This window comes from Numenius arquata, chromosome 10 (assembly GCF_964106895.1).
Source record: "Numenius arquata chromosome 10, bNumArq3.hap1.1, whole genome shotgun sequence".
NCBI classification, from domain to species: Eukaryota; Metazoa; Chordata; class Aves; order Charadriiformes; family Scolopacidae; genus Numenius; species Numenius arquata.
In genome coordinates this window covers 12737224-12759881 of record NC_133585.1, presented here as the reverse complement: position 1 = coordinate 12759881, position 22658 = coordinate 12737224, and the positions used below count along the sequence as shown (strand labels likewise).

At 40.9% G+C, this 22658-nt stretch overlaps 1 protein-coding gene across 2 annotated transcripts in view; it reads right to left on the bottom strand.

Moving 5' to 3' along the window:
• The window catches only part of WAPL (WAPL cohesin release factor), a 70603-nt gene extending 51733 nt beyond the window's left edge, over positions 1–18870 (bottom strand). Inside the window, exons 1-2 of one of the 2 annotated variants that reach the window (XM_074155116.1) lie at positions 18767–18870; positions 12030–12550 (exon numbers count right to left, since the gene is read on the bottom strand). In XM_074155116.1, the coding sequence (XP_074011217.1) occupies positions 12030–12528 (499 nt within the window). In that variant the 5' untranslated portion in view covers positions 12529–12550; positions 18767–18870. Of the gene's footprint in view, positions 1–12029; positions 12551–15936; positions 16271–18766 lie in introns of those variants that run through there. The other variant, XM_074155117.1, reaches the window with a different exon arrangement.
• Between the last annotated feature and the right edge of the window lie 3788 nt (positions 18871–22658).

Genomic DNA, 22658 nt, shown 5'->3' with positions numbered 1-22658 from the left:
GGTATAAAAAAAATTGCACGGCTTTCAGAAGCCGCCAGAGTGAAAAGAATAACTTTTTTTTTTTAATTGTATGCCACCCATGAAGTGTTTTAAACTGAATGTTAAAAAGAAAACAAGGTAAGTTACTAGTTTAAGATAGAAAGACGACTTCCAATATGCTTCTTACCGTCAATCTTTAGCTATATATTGTCTCAAAGAACAAAAAAAGCGAAGGTCAACAGTTTTTCCAGAGCAAAAGCCACACGAGACCAGTTGAGCAGGACCTCTGGTACTAATTCAAGACTCCTTCTAGCACAGGCAGTGAAGAAAAAAAGGGGACTCTAAGGAATGCTCTGTTCACCTGGCTCAAAAAGACTTCACTTCTGGATTGATGATAAAATAAGAAAAAGAAGTCGCTAGAAGAACCAGTAAAGAGACCATATGGCAATTTATCTCCACAATTGGCTAAGTGACTGCAGTTGCTTTATATTGTATAGAAAATGGCAAAGAAACATAGGGACAAATGCAGAAAGGTTTCAAAAATGAAAAAAATATGATTAATTCTAAACCTGACCTTTGAGTGTCCCTCACTGGTTGGAGTGGTGTGGAACACATTCATTACTTCTCTCTCATCACTGATAATGACAAGTACACATAAGGGGAAGTTACTGGTACAAGCAACAGAGAGCTGTGACAGCCACTGACCAACATCTTCTGTAAGTACAAGGCAGCTCTCTGTGAAACAAGTGAGCATGATCCCAGGACCTAGAAATAAGCATCAAGAGGCCAAGAGGAACAGGTGAAAACCAGCTGTATTACTCAGAGCTGCAACAGGCCAGCAGAGTCCAGAGTGGCCAGGAAAAGATGCTTAGCATGAGAAAGAATTCGATGAGTAATTAACACAGTTTTCCTACTAGTGATTTTGAACAGAGATACAGGTAGAGAATACTAGAAACTACCTGAAAGTACCTGCGGAGAAGAAAGTGTCTGGAGGAAGACAGGAGCTCAAGCGGTTGTACAAGTGGTCCCAGGAGCCTGAAGTGTTTTTCCAGTTTTTGTTCTACATCTTGCCAGAGTTGCTCTGTATGGTCAAACTAGAGCTACTTATCTTTTTGCCTGGACAGTTTCACAGATTCCTCAGAGAATTTTTTAGACAGCTCAAACTGGTATTTTCTCACATCGTCACTGATGACATACTAGAACATTTACAGTAATGAAACTACCTTGATACAATTGACTGATCACCAAGTGTTACACTTTTAGCATTTAGGTACGCGTTACAAGAACCATCCTTGTTCACCATAATGGCATTTACCATTGCATTAACTCAAACTTGGTCAAAATCTGGCAGTCCTGAGTAATGTGCTCTAGGCAATCCTGCTTTAGCAGGGGAGTTGGACTAGATGATCTCTAGAGGTCCCTTCCAACTCTAACAATTCCATGATTCCATGAAAAGCAGTGAGCAGGTTAATGCAGAAAGGGGAAGCCATAAAAACAATTCTTATCATTTCTCACATTAAAAGTTTGACAGAGCCTTCTTGCTTGAAGAGGAAACACTGAAGTTGGGAGAAAAGATAACACCCTCTCCATCAACTACCAAAGCTGTAAGACTTAACAATTTCGTACTCTGGTAGAGCATACACCAAGACAGAATCCAAAACAAAGTGAAGCAAAAAAATCCTTTAGGAAACCAAACACTCTTCTTGGCAAAAAAAAAAAATACAATAATCCAAATCAATCATCAAGAAATGTATCCTCCAGTCTAGTTCTCGTTTCAATTTCATTTCCATTTAACTTACAAGACTAAATTCCTTAGCTCTTAAGTCTGAAGACATCATTTTCAGCTCCATAAAAATCAAATCATCATTAACAGTCTAACACTAATTGCCTGAAGTCAAACACTATATGCTTTTTTTAACAATTCAGTGATAGAGCGGCAAAACCTTATTTGCTATTTTTAAGTTACTTTTAAGAGCACAGAGCAGTCTCTTAGGCTGTGAGAACTATGTCCCTTAATGCAAATTTCTATCCTGAACAGATTCGGGGCTCACAGAACGAACAAAACTCATTGCCCTATAACTCAACCACCACCCCCCACAACCTCCTCAACACCAACCTGTTAGACTGGGCAGGAGACAGCACACGCTGCAGATCACGCGTGGCAACATGTGCTGGCTGGCCAGCTCGCTGCCGCCTTTTCCAATGGATTAGGGACCCAGCTATAACTGCATTTTCTGTACCAGCATACAGACAAGAGGGAGGTAAGGGAACAGATGAACCAATTCAACTCACTTTTTCACTCCACCATTTTTCTCAACACTTGAAATAGCTTTGTATCTTTGAAACCTCTCCTTACCACTTAAAGCTTGATCAAAACTGGTTAACAAGTAAAAATGTTGTTAGGAAATTGAAGGGGAAAAAAAGGACGGTCAATATTAACCTTTGTATGCTAAGAAAATGTGCTATGATGTCAAAACATAGTCACATATGCAATATAAATGCTTATTTCTTCTATTTACTCATGGAAGAGTTGCCAGTATTAAATGTTAGCCCTACTAACTTGAACTCCAGGTTAGTTTTCTCTTATTTCTAGCAATTCTTGATGAATGCTAACCAAAGCATCCTCCAAGCTACAAAAAAAGACATATTGTCTTCTATAGCTTTCGTAGCATGAAACCTTATGCTCCTTTATTGCTGTGTAACTAGCTGTAGAAGCCTTCATTTTAATACCAAAAGCAGCCTGTTTGAATTATTATACACAGGAAACAAATCTACAAACTAAAACTAGATTTCTTTTAGCATTAGCCACAAAATCTAGAGATAATACTAAAGTTAGTCAGAGGCAATGAAATCTTTAATAAGGCAGGCAGGTGGCATGATGCCAACTTTATAGCCCTCTATTTCTTTTCAAATAGGCACCTGACTACGAAGACAGACATAAAAGCAAGAGAATAAAACATCAAGGAAAATAAGGCAGTAAGATTTATATAAAAAAAAAAAAAAAAGGCGTATCCAGGGCCTTCAGATCCTTCCAGCTACTGAGGGCACAAATATTAACAGGCTACAGCTCATGAACAGACCACTGACACAGGATGTAGGAAACAGTTTGTTAAGCTCATTATGAGCTACAGCTCTGCCTGATGGTCCTGAACACTCGGAAACATTTATTACGGCTCCATTACACCATCGCCAATGTTCCCAGCATAAAGCTACATCATTTTACAACTTGAAGCTGATGAAGCTAAAGGAAAAGACGAATCCTTACCAGGTGCTTGAATCACATTCCTCATTTCTGGGAGGAGAGCCCAAATGAGACATACATGCAGTGTCTTCTCTGGTTTGGACAGAAAATCAGCAACTGCAGAGAAGCCATGCTTTTCTCCAAATAAGAAAACTAATTTCATTACAGTTTCTGTCGTGTACTCTACATTGGAAATGAAATGTGCATGGTTGGTAAGGAGAAAAGGTTACAGTCTAAACTCCTTTGATCCACTTTCTGTCTATGATTGAACAGCTGGGAAACAGAAAAAAGCTTACGGATATAAAATACACAATTCTAAGAAACGGGCAAAATTTACTTAGATCTGTCATTATCCATTGATACCCACAAGATCTCAAAAAGCAGTGCCTCTTAGCAGGCATAAACAGAAGATAAGAAGCCTAAAAGCCTCAGAAGATTACTCTCAAGACCAGTTTCATGGCTGACAATCACTAAAATAGCTAAAATTATAGAACCACCACATCCATAGTTAAGATTACAAATTCTTAAGTAATTCTAGTTCTTTACTCTCGTTGAATCAAAATGAGTTCCCAACCAGTCTGCATGCAGGTTGGATAGCTACTGCTTGCCTATTTGCAGATGTTTTAAGTGGTATCTTCTTTTGCAGAATTCCACAGAAACGTGATTAGATTTAATTTACTGCCATCACAGAACTATTTTCCTTAAGAACAGTTTGCTTGTTTCCTTTCCAGCACGCTGAACATCAAAATTCTAAGGCAATTTATATGAAAAGCTTGAATTTATTAAGACTATGTACAAAATAAGTTCTCAATCACATTACATCATTTCAGTTAGAGTAGCTATTCTTCCAAACATATAGCTTGTGAGACAGAATACACCTTTTCTTCTCTCACATCACCTACATCTAGCCTTTCAGTTTGGTAACACAGTATTCAGCATCTCTAATAAATCATTATTTTTATACCATGAACCTAACAGGTTTTCACATTTTCAGAACACCAACTGTTCTGCTGCTGCTGTTGGCACAACACCACATCATGCTGTGGCTCCAACCTGTGAAAGGCTGAACCCCCACCCCCACATTACTGCTTCTCACCCTGCATCCTTGTTTAAGCTGCAAGAAGTAATTCCTTGTAGACTTTTTTCCACTGGGAAAACATGCTACCAGCAGTTGTTCTAAAAGGTTATCTTACACTGGTGCAAAAATGCTACCTCCTGTTAGCCAGTGTAAAATTTTTTTAAAAAATCCTTGTATTTCAATGGAAATACAAGGGGCGCAGGCTGATATGACACCTTCCCTCTTCCACAGAAAATATTCGCAGAGCTAACCACTTGCCTTTATCTCAGGCACAATTTTCCACGGTATAGAAAGATGTTCTTCTTTGAAGTAACAATCTAGTTTTTCCCCTCTTCTTCTACTTCTTCAGCTAGCAATCATTAGATATTCTGCCTGATCTTTCATCAGATCACTGCTCTTTCATTGTACCTTAAGTCACTGCCTATCTCAGTACCACCTTCATTCCAATCTCTACACACGTACCTGGCCAAACCCCGCATAGTGCCGTGTTCAGCACAATTGCATTCCCCACAAAGATTTGGGGGAAAAACACCAAACCTCAAAATTATTAACTCACTCCTTCATTACTAAAGGCATCTCCACCTCCAATGAAAATATAGCTAAAAATTAACCTAGGTTGCTTGTCATCAGCTATCTCCAGACTCTCAATTTCTATCAAATTAAAGCCTTTTAACCTCCCTTGAACTTCAACTCTTTGTTTTCCCAAGTATTTTTGTCCAAGTTGCACCTACGTGTCTTGGACCTTGTCTTTCACAGCTGGAATAACTATCATTCCTCCTTTAATCTTTTTTCTAATCTTGCTTAAAACTCTTCTACGACATTCTGAAAACCTTATTTAAAGTCTGGTTTTTTTCTGGTGAATATATACCTACAAGACAAACGTGACTTTTTTAAACATTGCTTCACATCTTTATCTACATCCACATTCATAACAACATAAATTCTGTGACTCTACAGACCCTGATATTATATAAAAACCCAACACGCCATGCTGCATGTTATCAATGCCCATACCCAACTTGAATGCAAAGTCCACAACTCTCTCAAATGAAGGAAAAATTGCAGTTTTAGGTAACCCAATGCTAAACCTCTTCCTACAGAAAGAAAACTATTTTTTGTCTTCCAGCAAAGAATTAAGCTTTGAAGACCTCTACAGCACGGAAAGCAAGACTAATTGGTTGGAAATCTAAAAATAAAATGGTCCTGAAGAGACAAATTGTGTGACATCAAATCCAATGGTCAGAAGAGCTGCTACACTCTGTAATACAAGAGTTGTCAGGGCCTTAACCAGCTGTATCATGTGTTCACCTCAGCGGAACAGCCACATCTTCCTCACCGATAGCTCTGAAGGGCATCGTTTGCTCAGAGCAGCAGGAGAAAGCCAAAGCAGGAAGCTAACTACTTCTCCCTTGCAGGGAAAACAAGACAAAGGGTCACAGGCAACACAAGGCGCTGGCACATGACAAAAAAAGCTTGTTTTCACCAACTTTTGTAGTGTGAGCCCTTATAAAAAAAAAAGTACTAAAGCATATTATAACACAGCAGCACTAATAACTGTCAAAACAAATGTATCCTTAGGCTAAGTCAGTCTGAATTCAGACTGACTTGTCATAAATATGTTGAAACCCTTTACTAAACACAGGGGCAGTTTCCTCAAAGAAAATATGAGCTAAGTTTGAACTTGAAAAACATCTTCCATACAGGTAATAAGATCTTGGCAGTTTGAACCCAAAACGGCTTCCTCACCAACTGTTTTCTGCTCTCCTGCATGCTTCAAGCCCACTTCAGAGGTATGAACAGTAACAGGTTTTTTTCTTCTACAAGCATTGACCAATGATTTTGAATGCAAAGTTATTTCAACTTTTTTAAATGTGAAAGAAGTTAAGCAGCAGTCAAATGCTTGACTTTTTAAAACCTAACTGTTCATCGTACAAGTCCATGAAGAAAGAATGATTTTAAAAGCATGGGATCCAAAAAAGGAGTTGAGAATCTCACCTCTGTGCTCTGTCCACAGACATAGTGTGCATTTCCCTGCCATTAGGAAAAATATGTTTCCTTCCTAAATATGAGTTTTTTCCCTGAATTGCTATTTTAACAAACCAGTATAAATACTGAAATTTAAACAGAATTTCAGTCCTTTCAGACTTTTTAAAAATATCAAGAAAATAAAAAAAAACACAACCAAATCTTCAAAGAAGTATCAGAGCAAAAAAAATTGAGAACAGTTATCACACTAATATGAACTTGGGCTACCAACACAGCAAGAAAATTCTGCATGTACAGGATGTCTTAAAAAAGGGGACACATAACAAAAACAATTGAGGAAGAGAGGACTTGCAGCTATCCGTATACCCAGCATAACTGCTGCCATCTAAACAAACCTCGTAACACTGAAATTCTACGGGCATGCATATTTTCTGATAGACCTTTCCCCTTCCCTGCTATCAGTTTCTTAATGCTTTGAGCCAGCCAGAGCACAGCTGCAGTTCTTTTTAATCATGGTTGCCGCCAGCTGTCTCCTAAGACCGCCAAATGCTCAGACCTCATTTGCTTTACCCCAACTTTTTGCTCCATTTTTGGACAGAAAATGACTAAACTGAAATTCTTCCTCAAGAGGTAAATAAATTGCGCTCAACAACTCTGCAGAGAAAGAAAGATAAGATTTCTCAGACCTAACTATTATCTTAAATGTCCATGTCACCGTTAAACACAAAATAGAAGCTCTAAAGCAATTTGAAAGGAATATCCTGGTAAATCTTGTCAAATGCGATTAGGTAACAAACTTGCATTTGAGAAGTTGAACCTTAACTCTGAAGATAGGACTCCCCCACCCACATAATCAGGATGCAGAGGCTTTGCAGACACGTTCACCAAGGCACTATCAGGATAGTTTGTCAGGAACCGACCCCAGGGCTTGAACTATCTTCTTTTCAGAGCAACCATTTTCTGCAAATGACTCTATTCACTCAATACGCTTCCCAAGCAACTAAACGCAACTAGGTTCCGTCTACTGGGTGATGAAATGGTAAAGCACAGTTGTATCCCTTCACTCATGCACTGCATAAGCACAAGTTAATAAGAAGGATTACATTTGCCATTTTGATTTGCTACCGATAGATATGTGCATGAGCCTCAAGTGACAAAGGAGGGCATTAAGAACTACCTACAAGCACACAAGAACCGAAGAGCAGACAACAGGCAAACGTTTCCTTACAGCACCATGAGCAAAACTACTTCCAGATCAAAGACTTGTTCAAATGCCAGTACACAGTAACAAATGACAAGATGCAGAATAGTTATTTTAATAATTACTCTAAATGTAAGGGAAAAAAATAATTAAAAAAAACCCTTTAAAAGCAATAATTTGTCCTTTTAATCTTAAAAAGCCTCAAAGGGCACTGCCAAGACAATAACTCCAACATCTATACTCAGCAGCACAACACAGCAGAAAGGGATACGATTCCTACACCATCCCATATTCGGAAAAGACATTTTGAGCCATTCTATTTTCTATTTCTCCACAGCAAGCAAAACACATTTCAAGAAAAACTCATAGGCTTTAAAACAAATCAGACTTAATCCATGCCCGGTTAAAACACTTCTCAGTTAAACGCATCACTGAATACCTAATATTTTAACTTAGAATTCACATAAATAAGTAGTATTATTCCATAGTCCACAAACAGGAATGTGAGGTGCGCAAAGATGTGAGATGTCATCCAACTACTTGAAACATGCCCCGACCTGCGTGCCTTCTCTGATGAACAACATCAACACCTTGGACTAGACCCTCCAAAGGCCTGAGTGACAGAGCTCAGCCCGGTGGCACACAAGCCAAGGACAGCAGGTGATCAACACATCCAGAGCCCAAACCGAACTCACACACAACAATGCCAGAAGTAGCATTTCCCTACATTGAACTAGCCAAAGTAGGGAAAATAGTTATCCAATCCATACACTAATATAATTATGAAATGCCATACATCTTTTAAAATTCATCAAGCTTTACTTTTCACCTAAAAAAAAAAAATCATACTATGTTAATTTCAACACACAAGCTAATATAAATATTCTATGAACAAGGTTATTGGAATTTTTTTTTTTTTTTTAAATAGCACCTCACAAGTTGCTCTGCAAGTCCGGAAGTGTTTTTATATTAAAGCTTGTGTGCAGGTAAATTTAGTGCGAAATCCTATTTGGGTTTATGCCTTGCAGAGTAATCTCAACAATTCAAAAAACAAATAAACAAAAACACACCAAGGTGTTTCAGAAATTGCTCTGTGGGTTTTCCCCTTATCCTACTGTAAGACTCTCATAAAAAAGTTTCCCTTCTAAGTACTAAGTGGTTGCATTTTTGCTTTATATGAATTACCAGGATAATATTTTTCCAATGACATGACTGACTTGCTAGCTACCAAATCCTCCTACCTTAAAAAAAGTAACCTAACAATAGCTATCAATACTGAATACTCTTCTGGTATTTCTAATTTACCTGAACTCCTACTATCTGTAAATTACCTGTTACGTACAGGATTACTCATGAACATTCTTCAGCAGTATTAAGTCTTGATCAAGCAACATTAGGGTAAGATTATGAGAAGCTTTCCACATTAAGAGCTTCTCAAAGCCTTTAAAATGAGATTGTTACAAGCACTAGCTGAAGGCTATTTTAAAAAAAAAAAAAAAAAAAAAAAAAAAGAGAGACCAGTAAGTCACACTGCTTTATAGAAAAGATACCCATCTTAAACTGTGTTACACTGTTGCACAACTATTAAAATAACCCAAAAAATGGACTGCTTTTCAATACCAAACATTAGTTAAAATTAACTGACATTGCATCACCTTCATTTTAATGTCCAAACAAATGGAAATTGAGGCAGGATAATACATCCAGAGCAAAATGAGGAGGCTCCCAGCCAGCCCATAGCCATGTTAAAGCCGGGTTTCACCTTATTCTAATGCTTAACCTACATTAAGAATTAAGATACAGAGATGGCACATGCTATCAGGAAGTTTTGAGACCTTAATTCAGGCACTGTCTAGTCAGTATCAGGGCAAGGACTAGCAAATTGCACTTAAAATAAATTAACAAGCACTTTCATGAACATCAGTACCAATATAGCCTAGTTTCCTTTACCTAGAGATACACCATTGTATGTGGGTTAAGGTTGAGCTCACATTGCAGTGTCTCTCACGCTGGGAATATCAATATTGTTCTATCTGCTTGCCTTTTCCCCCCCCTTTCTTTCCTCTTCAGGAATAGTAGATGTCTCAAGGATCTGCAAGCCCTTTGAGCAATCTGGTTGAACCTGGTGGAGTTCAAGAGTCACCAGGAAGGGGAAAATGATTATGGGGAGGGTGAGGACATATAAACAGTAGAAGTACACAGACTATACCTCAGGAGACCACAAAACAAGAAACATCCTTTTTATTGTAACTCAGTTTTTGCCCCCCAAGTTCCTTCTTCTCCCATACCCCACCCCCAAATAAATAAAATTAACTCTCTCCAGTTCTGAAAGACAGACTCATAGCACCAAACTTTACTTAACAGGCAATGTAACAAAGAAGCCTTTGAAGTACCTGCATTTACACTGGCTCACTATACCACTATCTCCAATTGCTCAATGTTCCGAGTGACGTACTCAGAGACAATTTTTATTTATTTTGGATCAGTCTACACACAAGCATAATATCTGCCTAAACCATCCCAGTTTCATTTACACTAACTGTCCAAAATAAACACTATCACCAAAACTACAGTCTTGGTATCCTTACCCTTATTTAAACACCTTCCTAGGATGTTTTGCAAAGACTCATTTCTCAGTTAAATGTAATTTCTGAAGAAAGCTAGGAAATGGGGTTTTATCTTCATTTGACTGGGTGTAAACAGAATGGAATAGATTCTGAAAGAACAGTATCATTGGATCAAGATCCACCTTGTTCTTCACTACCGGCTGAGTTGCAGTCAGTAACAAATACTTCAGGAAAGTATGCAAGAACAGAGTTCCTTCAGTAGCTGTTGTTTAATTAACCTTCCCCTCTGCATCAAGACCACCGTCATGCCCAACAGCCTCTGATGGACTTATCCAACAAGATTCATCAGCTTCCTTTGTTTTAAAGTTGTAAATAATCATGGTATACATGGTATTGTTCTAGAATTTAAATAAGCATCCAATTAAGAAGTCTTTCTGTGCTAAATACTGCATTTTATTATTTTCCACAATTCTGGAACTAGGAAGCACCAGTGGAACTGCTCAAGTCTGTTCCTCTTGGCCTTTCACGCACTAGGAATTCGCATTTTCTCCCTGTCGCTCTCACATTTTCTTTTCCAACCTAAGAAAATACTAACAAAGCTTTTCTACATGGAAATAATTTCACTATAAAACCTGCTCTGCTACAATCTCTCATTAACAACCAAGGAAACTCATTACCATTTCTTCTTGTAAATATTGGAGGATGAATCTATTCAATCTCTTATTAAAACTATATTCAAATGTAACAAAACATATATTGTATTTCCAGACTGAAGGTGGATCACACTTAAAGATAAATAAACTGCAGAAAACCATATGAAAACGGGAAATATTTCAGCAGCAAAAAATAAGACTAAGATCAAAAGAAAACTACACGTCCCATTAACGTGTCTGTCAAACTACAGTTCAAAACATTTCCTGTTTTCTCTTGTATTGTATCACTAATAAAATTATCTTGCAAATAACCGAGCTATGCATATCTTCCGCTATTCAGTATCTTCTTGTCCACTGTATTACAACTGAAGAAGTCCACTCTAATTTCCGATCCTAAAGTTAACTATATCTGAGAATTCAAAGTTACATAAGCTCTTCTCATTAAAGTTGATTATGATAACCCAGAGCAAGTCAGTAGGTGTCATCTTCATCAAGGTTCATCTAATGGGATCTTCTGCCCAATTTTAGAAGCCGCAATTTAATCAGCCCATTATAAAAAAACTTCTAATGACATATAATAACATCTGATTTTGTCTAAGAATGACTTAAAATTACAGCGATGTTCAACTCCATGGGGTTTGTGAATTCCCTCTCAAAAGTATTAAGGTACCTTTCAAACACTTCAGAGCCTGAAAACAGCCCCTAGAAGAAGTTTGACAGAATTCTGTTTCATAGGTCTGAAGCTTTTTACGTACACATTGATAAAGGTTTGCTAATTAAAAAAAAATATATATAAATATACCTTTGTATAACTGAAGTACAGAAAACTACTTTTTCCATCCAAATAATTAAGTATAGCAGCTGTATCTGCACCTGCATGGTAGTAACCATGTACCCGCACTAAATTAAAGCCAGCAACTTAAGAATAAAGCATTCTATTATTACCAACTCATCACTCTTCAAAATACTACATGTTAAAAAGAACTCACAAGTGCACTGAGCTCAAAACGAATTTTAGAAAAGGAAGATTATTATTCTATTCTTTTCAAGGTGGACTCAGGTACTACATTGAATCTAAAGCACTGTATCTCAATTTGCAGACGTTAAGGATAAGAGTGCCAAGGATCTCAGACCAACGTGTAAAATGCAGAATGCTTCCTGGTGTTTTTAGTTAAATTGCAAATTACAATTTCTTACAATTAAGAATTAATTGCCCCACAGTTTTATTAGAACATTTAACCAACCCCTGAAAGCAGGAAGTCTTAATACAGATTAGTAGAAATCAGAGGATAACAGAGCTATCTGCCCAACTGAGTAAACATACCTGCAGATACAAGTTTAGCACTGCTGCCTTTGCATTCTCCATCTTCCACGCTTTTGCTTGTGCTCTTTTCTTTTAAGAGAGGAACAGTATTGTCAAAAGATGTGCACTTGCTGGATGCAACGTTTTCTCCACTGTCTGGATGATTAATTCTGCTGTTAGCTTCAAGTAGAGGAGTGAAGTCCTCAGGCTGAGTAGCTTCACCGGGTTCCAGCTGAGAGCTTTTAGCCTGTGACACGTTCTTTGAAGATACAGGAAGAGATTCTTCATCGCTGTCAAATCCAAATGGATCCTCTGTTACCTCATCTTCAACTTTGGGTTTTTTAGGAACTTCGGAAATATCTGGTTTGACACTAGGCCTCTTCTGTCCTAATTTGGCCATGAAGGTGGTTTCTCCCCATTTTGTACTAAGGGTGGTCCGTTTGTTGGAAAATACTTCATCAAACTTGGAACTGCCATTTCCCCCTTTCCGGCTGTAGGTCTTTCCAAATCGGGATGTCATTTTGGCTCCTGTTTCATATTCTCTGTTGGAAAAGAAAGAAGAAATATAAATTCACCAAATTTTTAGTACAAACCATTGTACTTCCATCCTTTATTGGGCCTCCGAGCATGTACATTTCACACAAGCAACAGATACATCCTCTGCTTCTTTCTACAGACTAACTCATTTACATGTGAATGTCATTATGTCCGAAGTTTGTACAATAAGTAATGTATCTACCAACTTAACTAAAAACTCAGCTACTTGCAGATTTATACAACAATGGCACAATGAAAAATCTGCTATGAATATGTTATTTTTGGTATTTCTTTGCTCTAGTTTTTTATTTTCAAGTATAGATGGCACCGCTTTCATGAAACATCAACAGAAAACTAAACAATATTTTCACCACATCTGAACATGCAGCTCTCTGTTAAAGTCCGATAACACAGTATAGCTTTAAAAAGACTCTTTATAGTTCAATAAAAAAAATATTTCAAGTTGCTATAGATATTTTAAATACTAATTAATCACAAATAATGATGACAACTTCACCCCATGTTCTTCTCGCACGCTCAGACTTACTTCACAAGCATATTATTTGGTAACACGATGTGGTTTATGCCATCTGCAGAGTCATGGTCAAGACTGGTTCACGGCAATCGCCCATCAGTAAATCTGATTGATCAAGGGCCAGGAACAAAGAGACACTTCTCAATCCATTTCTAAGAACATGGAGGACATCTTACGCAGACCAGCATAAACCTTAACTGTCTACTGGCTGTTACAACTGTAGCCTGATTGACAGTTTGGTGTCTCAGAAGAATAAAGTTTAAATACGAACAGATTAAACAGGAACACATTTAAACACTTCCCTGTGTGTGTTCTATTCCTACTTTTGTTTAACTCAAGAAGGAAGACAGACCACTTGGTTTCTTTTTCCCAAAACAAATACTTCAACTACTGGACAAATGACAACATAAAAACAAAACAATCATATCTGGTGTGTAAACCAGCATTTCTTTTTCTTTTTTTTTGGCCCAAACATGAAGAGGAAATTGGAATTCTTTAAAGTCAGTCTGAATCTAATCAAGTCCGTCTTTCTCTCTCTGAAATTACTCTTCATACTGGAGAAAATTCTGTTAAAATGGGGGGAGGGGCATTTATTTAAGCTACAGAATCAAAGAAATCTGACTTTTAAAGTGTCAATTGCTTTCACGTATAGTGAAGTATATTAAAAATAGCACTTAAAATAATCTTTAGTAAACTTATTATATGATCTATTTGTTCAAAACAACTGTTTTTATTATTATTCCCAAGAATACGTGATAAACTGTCTTTCTTCCATCTTTTACTTTTCATCTTGACACTCACAGTTTCTCAACCTGAAGTGCCAGACGAGCTTCTGTCAAAATCGCCAGACTGGTTTCCAGAAATGTCATTCTACCACTTCGCTCTAGCAAGATCGTCTCACTAATAATAGTCTCCCTTTATCAGACCAGGCCAACCTCCACTTACCACGTGAACTGAGCAATTAATCGGTCATCTATGTTTGAGCAAATTTTAAGTGAATTAAAAGTATCTAATTTGAACTTCAGAAGTTTACCAGACAGATGGTGTTGCAACGCAGAAGAGATACAGCAACAACCACTTTGGGAAACACTCTTCTCCCCAGCAGTTTAACAGATGGATGGTAAAGGCATGTGCTTATCGACCAACCAGAATTCTGCTTAAACACCATTCTGCAGAAGACTGCTTCTGGTGGCTCCTAGTAGATTTTACTCTTTAACCACATCTCCATCCTCTTCTCCTCCCTCCCCCCAGTGTCAACGGCCTGCTCTGTGCTGCTCCAAACACATCATTGCCAAAATACTTTGCTCCCCTGTAAGTACTTCTAATTTCCTATTTCCCATCCAAGAGCAAAACTAAAACTTTCTCAAATACTTTCAAAAATGAATAGCAAAACAAATCCAACTTAGCAGTTTTATTTTGCTGATGCTCGAAAATACTTGTAACAGTAACCAAAATATTTTATACCAGAAAGGCCAATTTTTAGAGCTATAGAAACTAAAGTGAAATATTCATTAACATCTCGGTTTCTCTACAACTACAGAAAAAAGAAGTGAAACGACTTCACTGACCACTAGCACATTTTCCTCCCCTAAACCCTGACTCAAATAAGTATTTCCAATACTACATTTCCGGCATCTGCAAAAATAATGGCAGATTTAAATTATGACTTATGGCTTGCAGTTTTAAAGAGAAGACTCCTGTAGTCAATAGGACTTCATTTTCAGAAAGCAGAGCTCCTCAATCTACATTTTCCTATTTATAAATTTAAAAATTAAGATCATCTCAATCAGGCGTTTTGAATCAAAATATCAAAACTCACATAAATATTTAATATGATGTAAACAGGTTGAAGGATGAGTATCAGGAAAACGTAAAAACACTACGCTATAAACTGGTATATTAGGCTGAGATTGAAGACAAGGAAATACACATGTACCACCTTACACGAGAACATCAGCAGAACAGGATTTTTATTCTTTACTTGCAATCCTCCCTTATTTTTCACTCAAAGTGAAATAAAAAACTTGGCCAATTTCACTCTGTTTCTACTCCCTGCCTCTCTCTCCTGCATTGTGCTGCAATATTTGGAGCCGTGCAAGAAACGTAAACACAAGCAAAAACCCGAAACATAATTCTCCCGCATTTCCTGAAGCGAACTCGGCAGATCAGCTAGACGTAAAAAACCCGATTAATTCCCCAGAAAGCTCATCAGCCATCCCGACTCATCGCTCCTCTCTACACCATTCCTCTTACATAATCAAAGGAAAGAAAAATAGGTTAAATGCACGGAGGCAGAAGAAGCTGATGAAATCCCACGGTGACAGTTTCTTTTTTCCTCCCTCCCCCAACGACGGCGGGGGGGTGGGGGGGGGTGGGGGAGAGGAGGGGGGGTGCTAGCGGAACCGGGTCACCCCACCGTGCACGCCTGGCCATTTCTGATGTCATTTCCCTTCCTCCCCGGCCCCATCCCCCCCGCCCCGCAGGAAAACCAACCCCCATTACACAAGTCCCCGGACCGCCGAGCAGCCCCGCGGCCCGGGGCGAGCGGCAGAGCCCGCCGCCAGCCGCCGGCCTGCGAGGCCGCACCCCCCCACCACCCCCGCCCGTACTTCACCCCCGAGCAAAGTCCTGCCGCTCCCGCCCCGAAAACTTCCCGGCGGGCCGGGGACGGCCGCAGCCGCCCCCCTCCACGCCCCGCCAGGCCGCCGCCACCGCCCCGGAAGCGGGGGGCAGCGCGGGGGGCAGCGGCTAGGCTCCTGCCCGGCTCCTGCCCGCTGGGGTGCCGGGGCCTGCTCCGCGGCCCGCACAGGCCTCGGGGGCCGGGCGGCCGCCCCCCCCCCCTCGCCCGGCACCTACCTCGGCGTCGGTTGTGGCGGCAGAGGCGGGCGGGCGAACGGTGCCGGCGCAGGCCCGGCGCGTTCTGGGGCGACGCCGCGGATGTGGCTCTCGCCGCGGTTTCTGGCCGCCGATCTGCCGCCTGCGAAAGGCGCTTGCCGACGGGACACCTCCGCCCCTTCCCCGGCGGCAGAAGCAGCACTCTCCCGGGGTGGCGCGGGCGTTAGGGCCCCCGGCGCCGCCTCCTCCGGCGCCGCTTCCTCCGCGCCGGGATTATCGCCGCTCTCGGGACGGGGCCCGGGACCATCTCTCCGCCATTTGCCCCGCTCCTTCCGTCACTGCGCGTCCCACGCCCGGCCGCCGCCGCCCAGCCAATCGCGCCCCGCTTTACTCAACTGACCGCGCCGCCGCCGCGCATGCGCCCCGCCCAGCTGACGCCAGCCCGCCCCGCGCGGCGCCTGATGGGAGCTGTAGTTTGCAGCCGGGCGCGGGCCGGGGGCGAGCCGGGGCCGCTTCTCCCGGCACCGGGGCTTGTAAGGCCCCGCCAGCACCGAGGGAGCCGGCGGCCGGGCCCGCGCTGCCTTAGGTCCACCGGACTGAGTAGGCCGCGACTCCGCGGCCTGGCGCCACCCACTGCGGCCTCCGCTGGGCCCCGTGCAGCTGCCGGCGGTCTGAAGGCGAGGGCAGCGGGGCCCGCGGCGGGCAAGCCCGACCAGGCCGCGGTGCGGAGAGCCGGGGGGGGATGTGTGTCTGTCGGGGCAGCCCCGGCCCTGTGGGGCGGCAGGAGGGAGCCGGGGCGGGCAGAACTCAGGTCGAAACCCTCCGCGGGAGTTGGGGGAGGCGGTGGGCACCCAACCAGCCCGGCGGCGACTCCATGAAAAGTTTGTTAGGCCAAACAGCAGCAGCCGCGCCCCGGGGAAAGGAGCCCCGGCGGCTCCTGGCAGCGCTTGGTCCGTACTCACAGTGGTTGCACAGTCCCCAGCCTTTACATCCGCTCCGGGGAGGAAACATGCTCTGCAGAGAAGTCCCATGGAACGAAGAGAGGGAGTGCAGGCTGTGAAGTACTGGCTTTCACATGCTCCTGCTTCCACAAGCGCCGGCTTATACAAAGCAGTTACATCCACCCACATAGATTATATTTATGCACACCTTTGAGACTTTAATTAATGATACACTCTGTCTAGTGTGAAAAAAAGACTCCATGGAGATTGCATCATACAGGTATAGGTGTCAAACAATCATCAAATCCACTATTTTACATTCTGTAAGCAGTATTTCATAAAATGCTCATGAAATAGAAAACTAAGGATGCACTACTAAAAAAGCAGTGCATTAAAGAAGAACGTCATACTCACAGCTGTAGTTTGGTAATTTCTAAGAGGAGTCAGGAGCTCAAAAACAACAAAAAATAAAGCAGAAACAAACAAAAAAACCCCCTCTACAACTTTGGAACCTAAAATGGTTACACAGCACACATGACCACACTAGCCATCTGTCCTTTGAGGACAGGTTTTAAAATGCAGGTCCCAAATGCAAAAAAAAAAAGAAACAAAAACCCAACAACAAAAAAAACCGCAGCTGATTTCACTGCACAGGTCAGAGTTGTTTTGATACTTCTATTTAAGAAACATTACTTTTTTTTTTAATTTTACCTTTATCAAGTGCAAAATTACTGGCTTGCAATAAAGAGATTAAAGACTATAGTTTTATTTAGCGATCCTGTAAGTAAATCAATCAAATTTTGACCTTTACCTGGTACCTATCAATGTGTCAGTAGCTTTTAGGTATTACTTCCGAAGACACAAGTGAGGCTAGAGAAAGTGAAAATAAAATAGACTGGGCCCTGTGATGAGATATACAAGCTTGATTTGAGATACGGTTGAGGTGTGTGTTGTGTTTCAAAGAAAGCTTACAAACCTCTCTGTATCTGACCACCTGACTCAGTGAAGAGCTACTTAGAATAGGTTACAAATTTTGAAATATGTAATTTGAATACAAAAACTGGGGAGTTCCCCCCCCTCCAAGTATTCTTGTATCAGAGCTACTAATTAGCTTGTTTAAACTTCAAAAGTAAAATGGATAGCTAAACCAGTTTGAGTTTTGCATACTGTTGTGCGAGTCTAAAAGTCTTATTTGGTGACTAACTGATCTGTTAGACAAAGAGGAAAAAACCCGAAAACTGTGAGAGCTCAAAATACTTTGAGGCTCTGGGGAATTCCTTACAACACAAAAAAAACCCCACTTTGTCCCGAGAAATAGAAAAATTGAAGAATATGGCCAGAGTAAGGAAGAGACAGCAAGAAACTATTTGGAAATAGTTTCTATTTAGATATAAAGTTAAGAGTTTAAATTAAATACGTTTCCTACTTAAAGCCTAGGCTACACAGGTCACTTAAACAGTAATTCAGAGAATTTTGCAGTACAGTGATAGTAATTGGATGTCATTTGAAAGCTCTCACACACTCCCTATGCCCCCTGGGCGAGCTTCATATTCCCAACAGTATTTTCAGTCTTTGTAGAAGTCTTTTCTACTTGGTAGAACAGACAGTAATCTAGAACACTGCAGATTCATGGTCGTGATGGAAATTCACATGACTAACAGATGATAAATTAAACTAATTTATGTGCTGCCTATCCTAACTTGGGTACCAGAAGCCTGTAAGTCTAATAAAACCTTTTACTTAGATGATGATGGAAAACAAACATTGTTATGTTCAGGAACAGCAGAGATAGCCCAATTTTTCCATATCTAACTTACTTTAGGCACTTCTGAAAATTTCACACCTTGTGACTTAATAAGCTTGGCATTTAACACATTAAGCTTTGCTATTTCCATTTTCATCTGGCTTACCTCAAATATGCAAGTACCAAGACAGGGCAAATAAAAGCCAAATCCCATTTACATTTGGCAGTAGGTAAATTTAATTCTCAAAGAGGATGGAATTCAACAGGCATCTTACACTTTTTGTGGAATTCTATTATCAATAGTTGCCATCTCACCTTCACAAAAAAAACCAACAAACCAAACACCCCAAAACCAAAACAAAACCCAACCACACAAAACCCTTCACAGAAAAACAGCACATGAAACACTCCAGTTTGGCATTTGCCTCCATGAGAACAGCAGTGGGGAGGTAAGCAGCTGTCTAACAACTTTAGCTTTTCCATCTTGAAAACTTTTCTGGGAAAGCCTAAAGCTTCCTATCGCATTCCATTACTCCCCTCAAAGAAACGTGCATCTTTGCTATTTATAATAAAGTCAGAAAGCACCAAAAACCACAGCTCAAGTACATCAAAGCTGGAGATGAGATAAAAGTACAACAGCAGAAGGAACATGTAAGGACAGAACAGTTATTTGAATACGTCACATCTTAATACACTCTAGAACCTTCCCAGTTCTTTTTGAGGTTCTGCGCTGAGATGTCTGTAGGGGGAACAACACAGACCTTTCAAAATGAGCTGTAGCCTGGTAAGGAGCCTTTGACATCATTCAGTCTTGAGGCAGCCATTAAAACATTTTAAACTTTCCATTTTTTCAAAAGAAAAGTGAGGCAACAGAGTAGAAAACTGGAAGGTTTCTCATGCAGCAGATACTCTGGGGAGGGATGAAGACAGTCATATCCTTCCAGAAGCTGTCAGGAAGGTTTCTCAGTGCTGCCTCATGGACAAAAACTAGCATTTGACAGTAATATCAGCTTAAAGTGAGGCTACAAACTGACTTTAAAAGGACCATAGCACTAGGTATCCTTCATACTAAGTACATGAATTAACAGCATAACACATCCTTGCTCCATTCCTTTTCCCACAAAAGGAGAATAAGCTCAACATTCTTTTCCCTGTTGCCCTACTTCCCTGCGAAGCGCTGCCCAAGCAGCAAACAGTAACTCACAGGGTCTCCCCATTCTCCTCATGCCCAGACCGCTCCCCTCAGTCCACTCAGCATCTTCTCCTTCACCTCCACCCTGTTCTTCTGTGTCTCAGCCCAGTCACCATTTGCCTCCCAAGTCCTCTCCAGCTTCCTTTAGTGCTTCCTTCCTTGCCTCTTGTCCAGGGGGAAGGGACAGGGGAGAAGAGGATGGCATGCTGCTCTTGCTGCACTCACTGCTGCTGCAGTGCTTTCATGTCCCAATTAACACCACTTAAAATGCTAAACATTTCAGTGTGTTTCACTTTTTCTTTGCAAAATGTCAGTCTCCTCCTGTTCCTGTCCTTCAAGTGTCACACGGCACGCATGGGTGAGAGCACTTGGGGCTTTGCCATTTCGCTTCACTGGGGCTAAAATTTCCCCCTTGCTATTTGCATAGCAAAGACGAAGGGAGGGTAAAGAGACACATTAAGTAACTAATTACCATGCTTTAGTCAACCTCCCTGAAACGGTTCTGAAAATAGTCATTTATACATTAGTATCACTACTGATGCGTGCAGGAGGAAGTTCAGCAACACCACCGGCAGCAGCATGGGAGTGGGCGAGAACAGCTGGGTTCACGGAGAGCTGCGGCAGCTCGGCCAGAGCAGACCATAAAGCAGAACGTACAGGGCTGGGGAGGGAGGGGAGATCTGCAACCCAGCATCCAGGCAAGTGTGATTTCTGTCAAGAACATGGCTTTTCTTCATGAGGTATTTCCAATGGATAGCACGCTGGTTTTTTTCCTGACACTGCACCCTGAGAAGAAAGGCATTCAAACAGGGGATCTTTATACAGTTTTGGATCATATTTTTCAGTATTTGCATCATATTGTAGCTGTCTCCTCATACAAGGTGGTCAGACCAAGGCATTAAGTTTAGTAATCGAACGGTTAAAACAAGTACCACTGGACAGAACAAAGGAACGCTTACAGGAGTGCAGCGAAGGGTCAGTTCTCTCTGATGAAGAAAAAGGGTTCCCTGGATCATGGCACTAGTGAATCAGACCCAGACAGCCAGCAGAAAAAGTTGCTCTACTCCACCTTCTCCCTGGCCTGCACACCCACCTGTTGCAATCATGTGAGAGGCAGCATCATCTCTGCAATGTAAAAGCCTCTGGAAAGACTAGTTTTACTCGATGAACCAAGAGCAGTCATTCACCTACGGCTAAGTTCTCAGTGGTTGTTCTGTGCAAGTTTTTTCCCTAGGTGATCAGCCTGCGAGGCTACTGGAAAAACCTGTGGTGAAATACTAGTGGGAAAAGCACAAAGTAGCTTTCACCTTGTTATAATTGTCAAGGTCAGAACTTTATTCTGCCATGCAGTTTATCTCAGCAAGCTCTGCTGAGAAAGTAACCACCTGTGCTGTTTCCCATGAAGATTTTACAATGTGCCAAGGTATTTCAGGAAAAAAAAGAAACCCCTCATTTGCAGTGAGGATGCAGCCTAACTTTAAAACCAGCAAGGATATTCTAGGTTCTTTGGTCATGTAAAGTTTTCATTGTTTTGTTATGCAATAAAAAGGGGCTGACTCTCAAATGCCTGAGATCTCTTGCAGCCTTATAGGAGGACCAGATTCAATACCAACTTTATCCTCTGAGGATTTTTTTTTTTAATGCTTCTTTTAAGAACTTATCATTTCACATTATGATTGAATTTACGTCTGTCTTCAAGGCAGCAGCCCTTAAGGAAAACTACCAAAATGCACTAGCATAGTGCTTATCAGGGAGGGAAAAACATGGGAATGCAACAAGCAATTGGCATTTTAAATTTTTCTTATAAAGAGTTCATTGGTGGGACTGTCATTGTCTTACCCTATTCTTCCTCAAGCAACAGGGTAGCAGCCATTTATGTTGCTTATTTTGCTAATTTGCTTCCTTCACCAAAAGGGCATGTCTGTGACCAACACTTATACCTTATGTTCGTTTGTCCTCTTAGTTTTGATCATGAAGTTTGTGTGGGGCTCTTACGTGCTGTTGCCATAATCACTTGGTTCCCTTTTCAGTTTTTATTTACAAGATTTGTTTTCCCCTTTGTATTTCTCAAGTACTTGTTTTGACTTTTTAGAAAGAGTAGAACTTGGCCAGTAACAAAGCACTTCTACAGCAGTTACAAAACATTAAACCATAGCAATATCAGGTCAAACTACTAAGCTACTACACTGAGACCAGTATGTGTGACTTATGAGGGTTGTGTGTGATAATACAAAGAACAGCAACATAAACTACAACTCAAAAAGAGAATCCACAGAGAATTAAAATTTGTGGGACTAAGGAGGACCGGATGGGCATGTCCCTGAAAGTCATGGCAGAATTAATGTACTATCTAGCAAATTAAACCGATAAAATGAAAATTAAAAAAAAGATTTCCTCATGGGAAGGTAGGAGGCAAGAAAATATCAGTTAGTGACTTCATTAGTTTCCTGCCAGAAGACAGCCCTGAACAAATTAGTTTCATCTTCATTCAAGTTACCATGCAGTACCATGAAGAAAGCTGCAATATCTTCTGCCTGTTGCACAAGACCCTGGTACATCCAGGGCCATACATTATGCCAGTTCTGCAATCCTGTCCGCGTTTAACAGGGTTCTGCATACAATGCAACCATGTTCTGTGAAGTTGTCAAAGACCATCCTACAGCATGCAATAGAGAGCCTGTTAAGGACCGAGTGGTGGCAGAGTACTTCAGAAATTTAAAGATGATAACAAAAGGCTAAAAACAACCTGTGTATTGACTGGTTCCTTCGACATATCAAACAAATGACTCATTACTGGATCTAGCCACATGGAAGGGCAACAGAACAGGCAGTGCATTTACTATCCAAAAGCATATTATCTAATCAT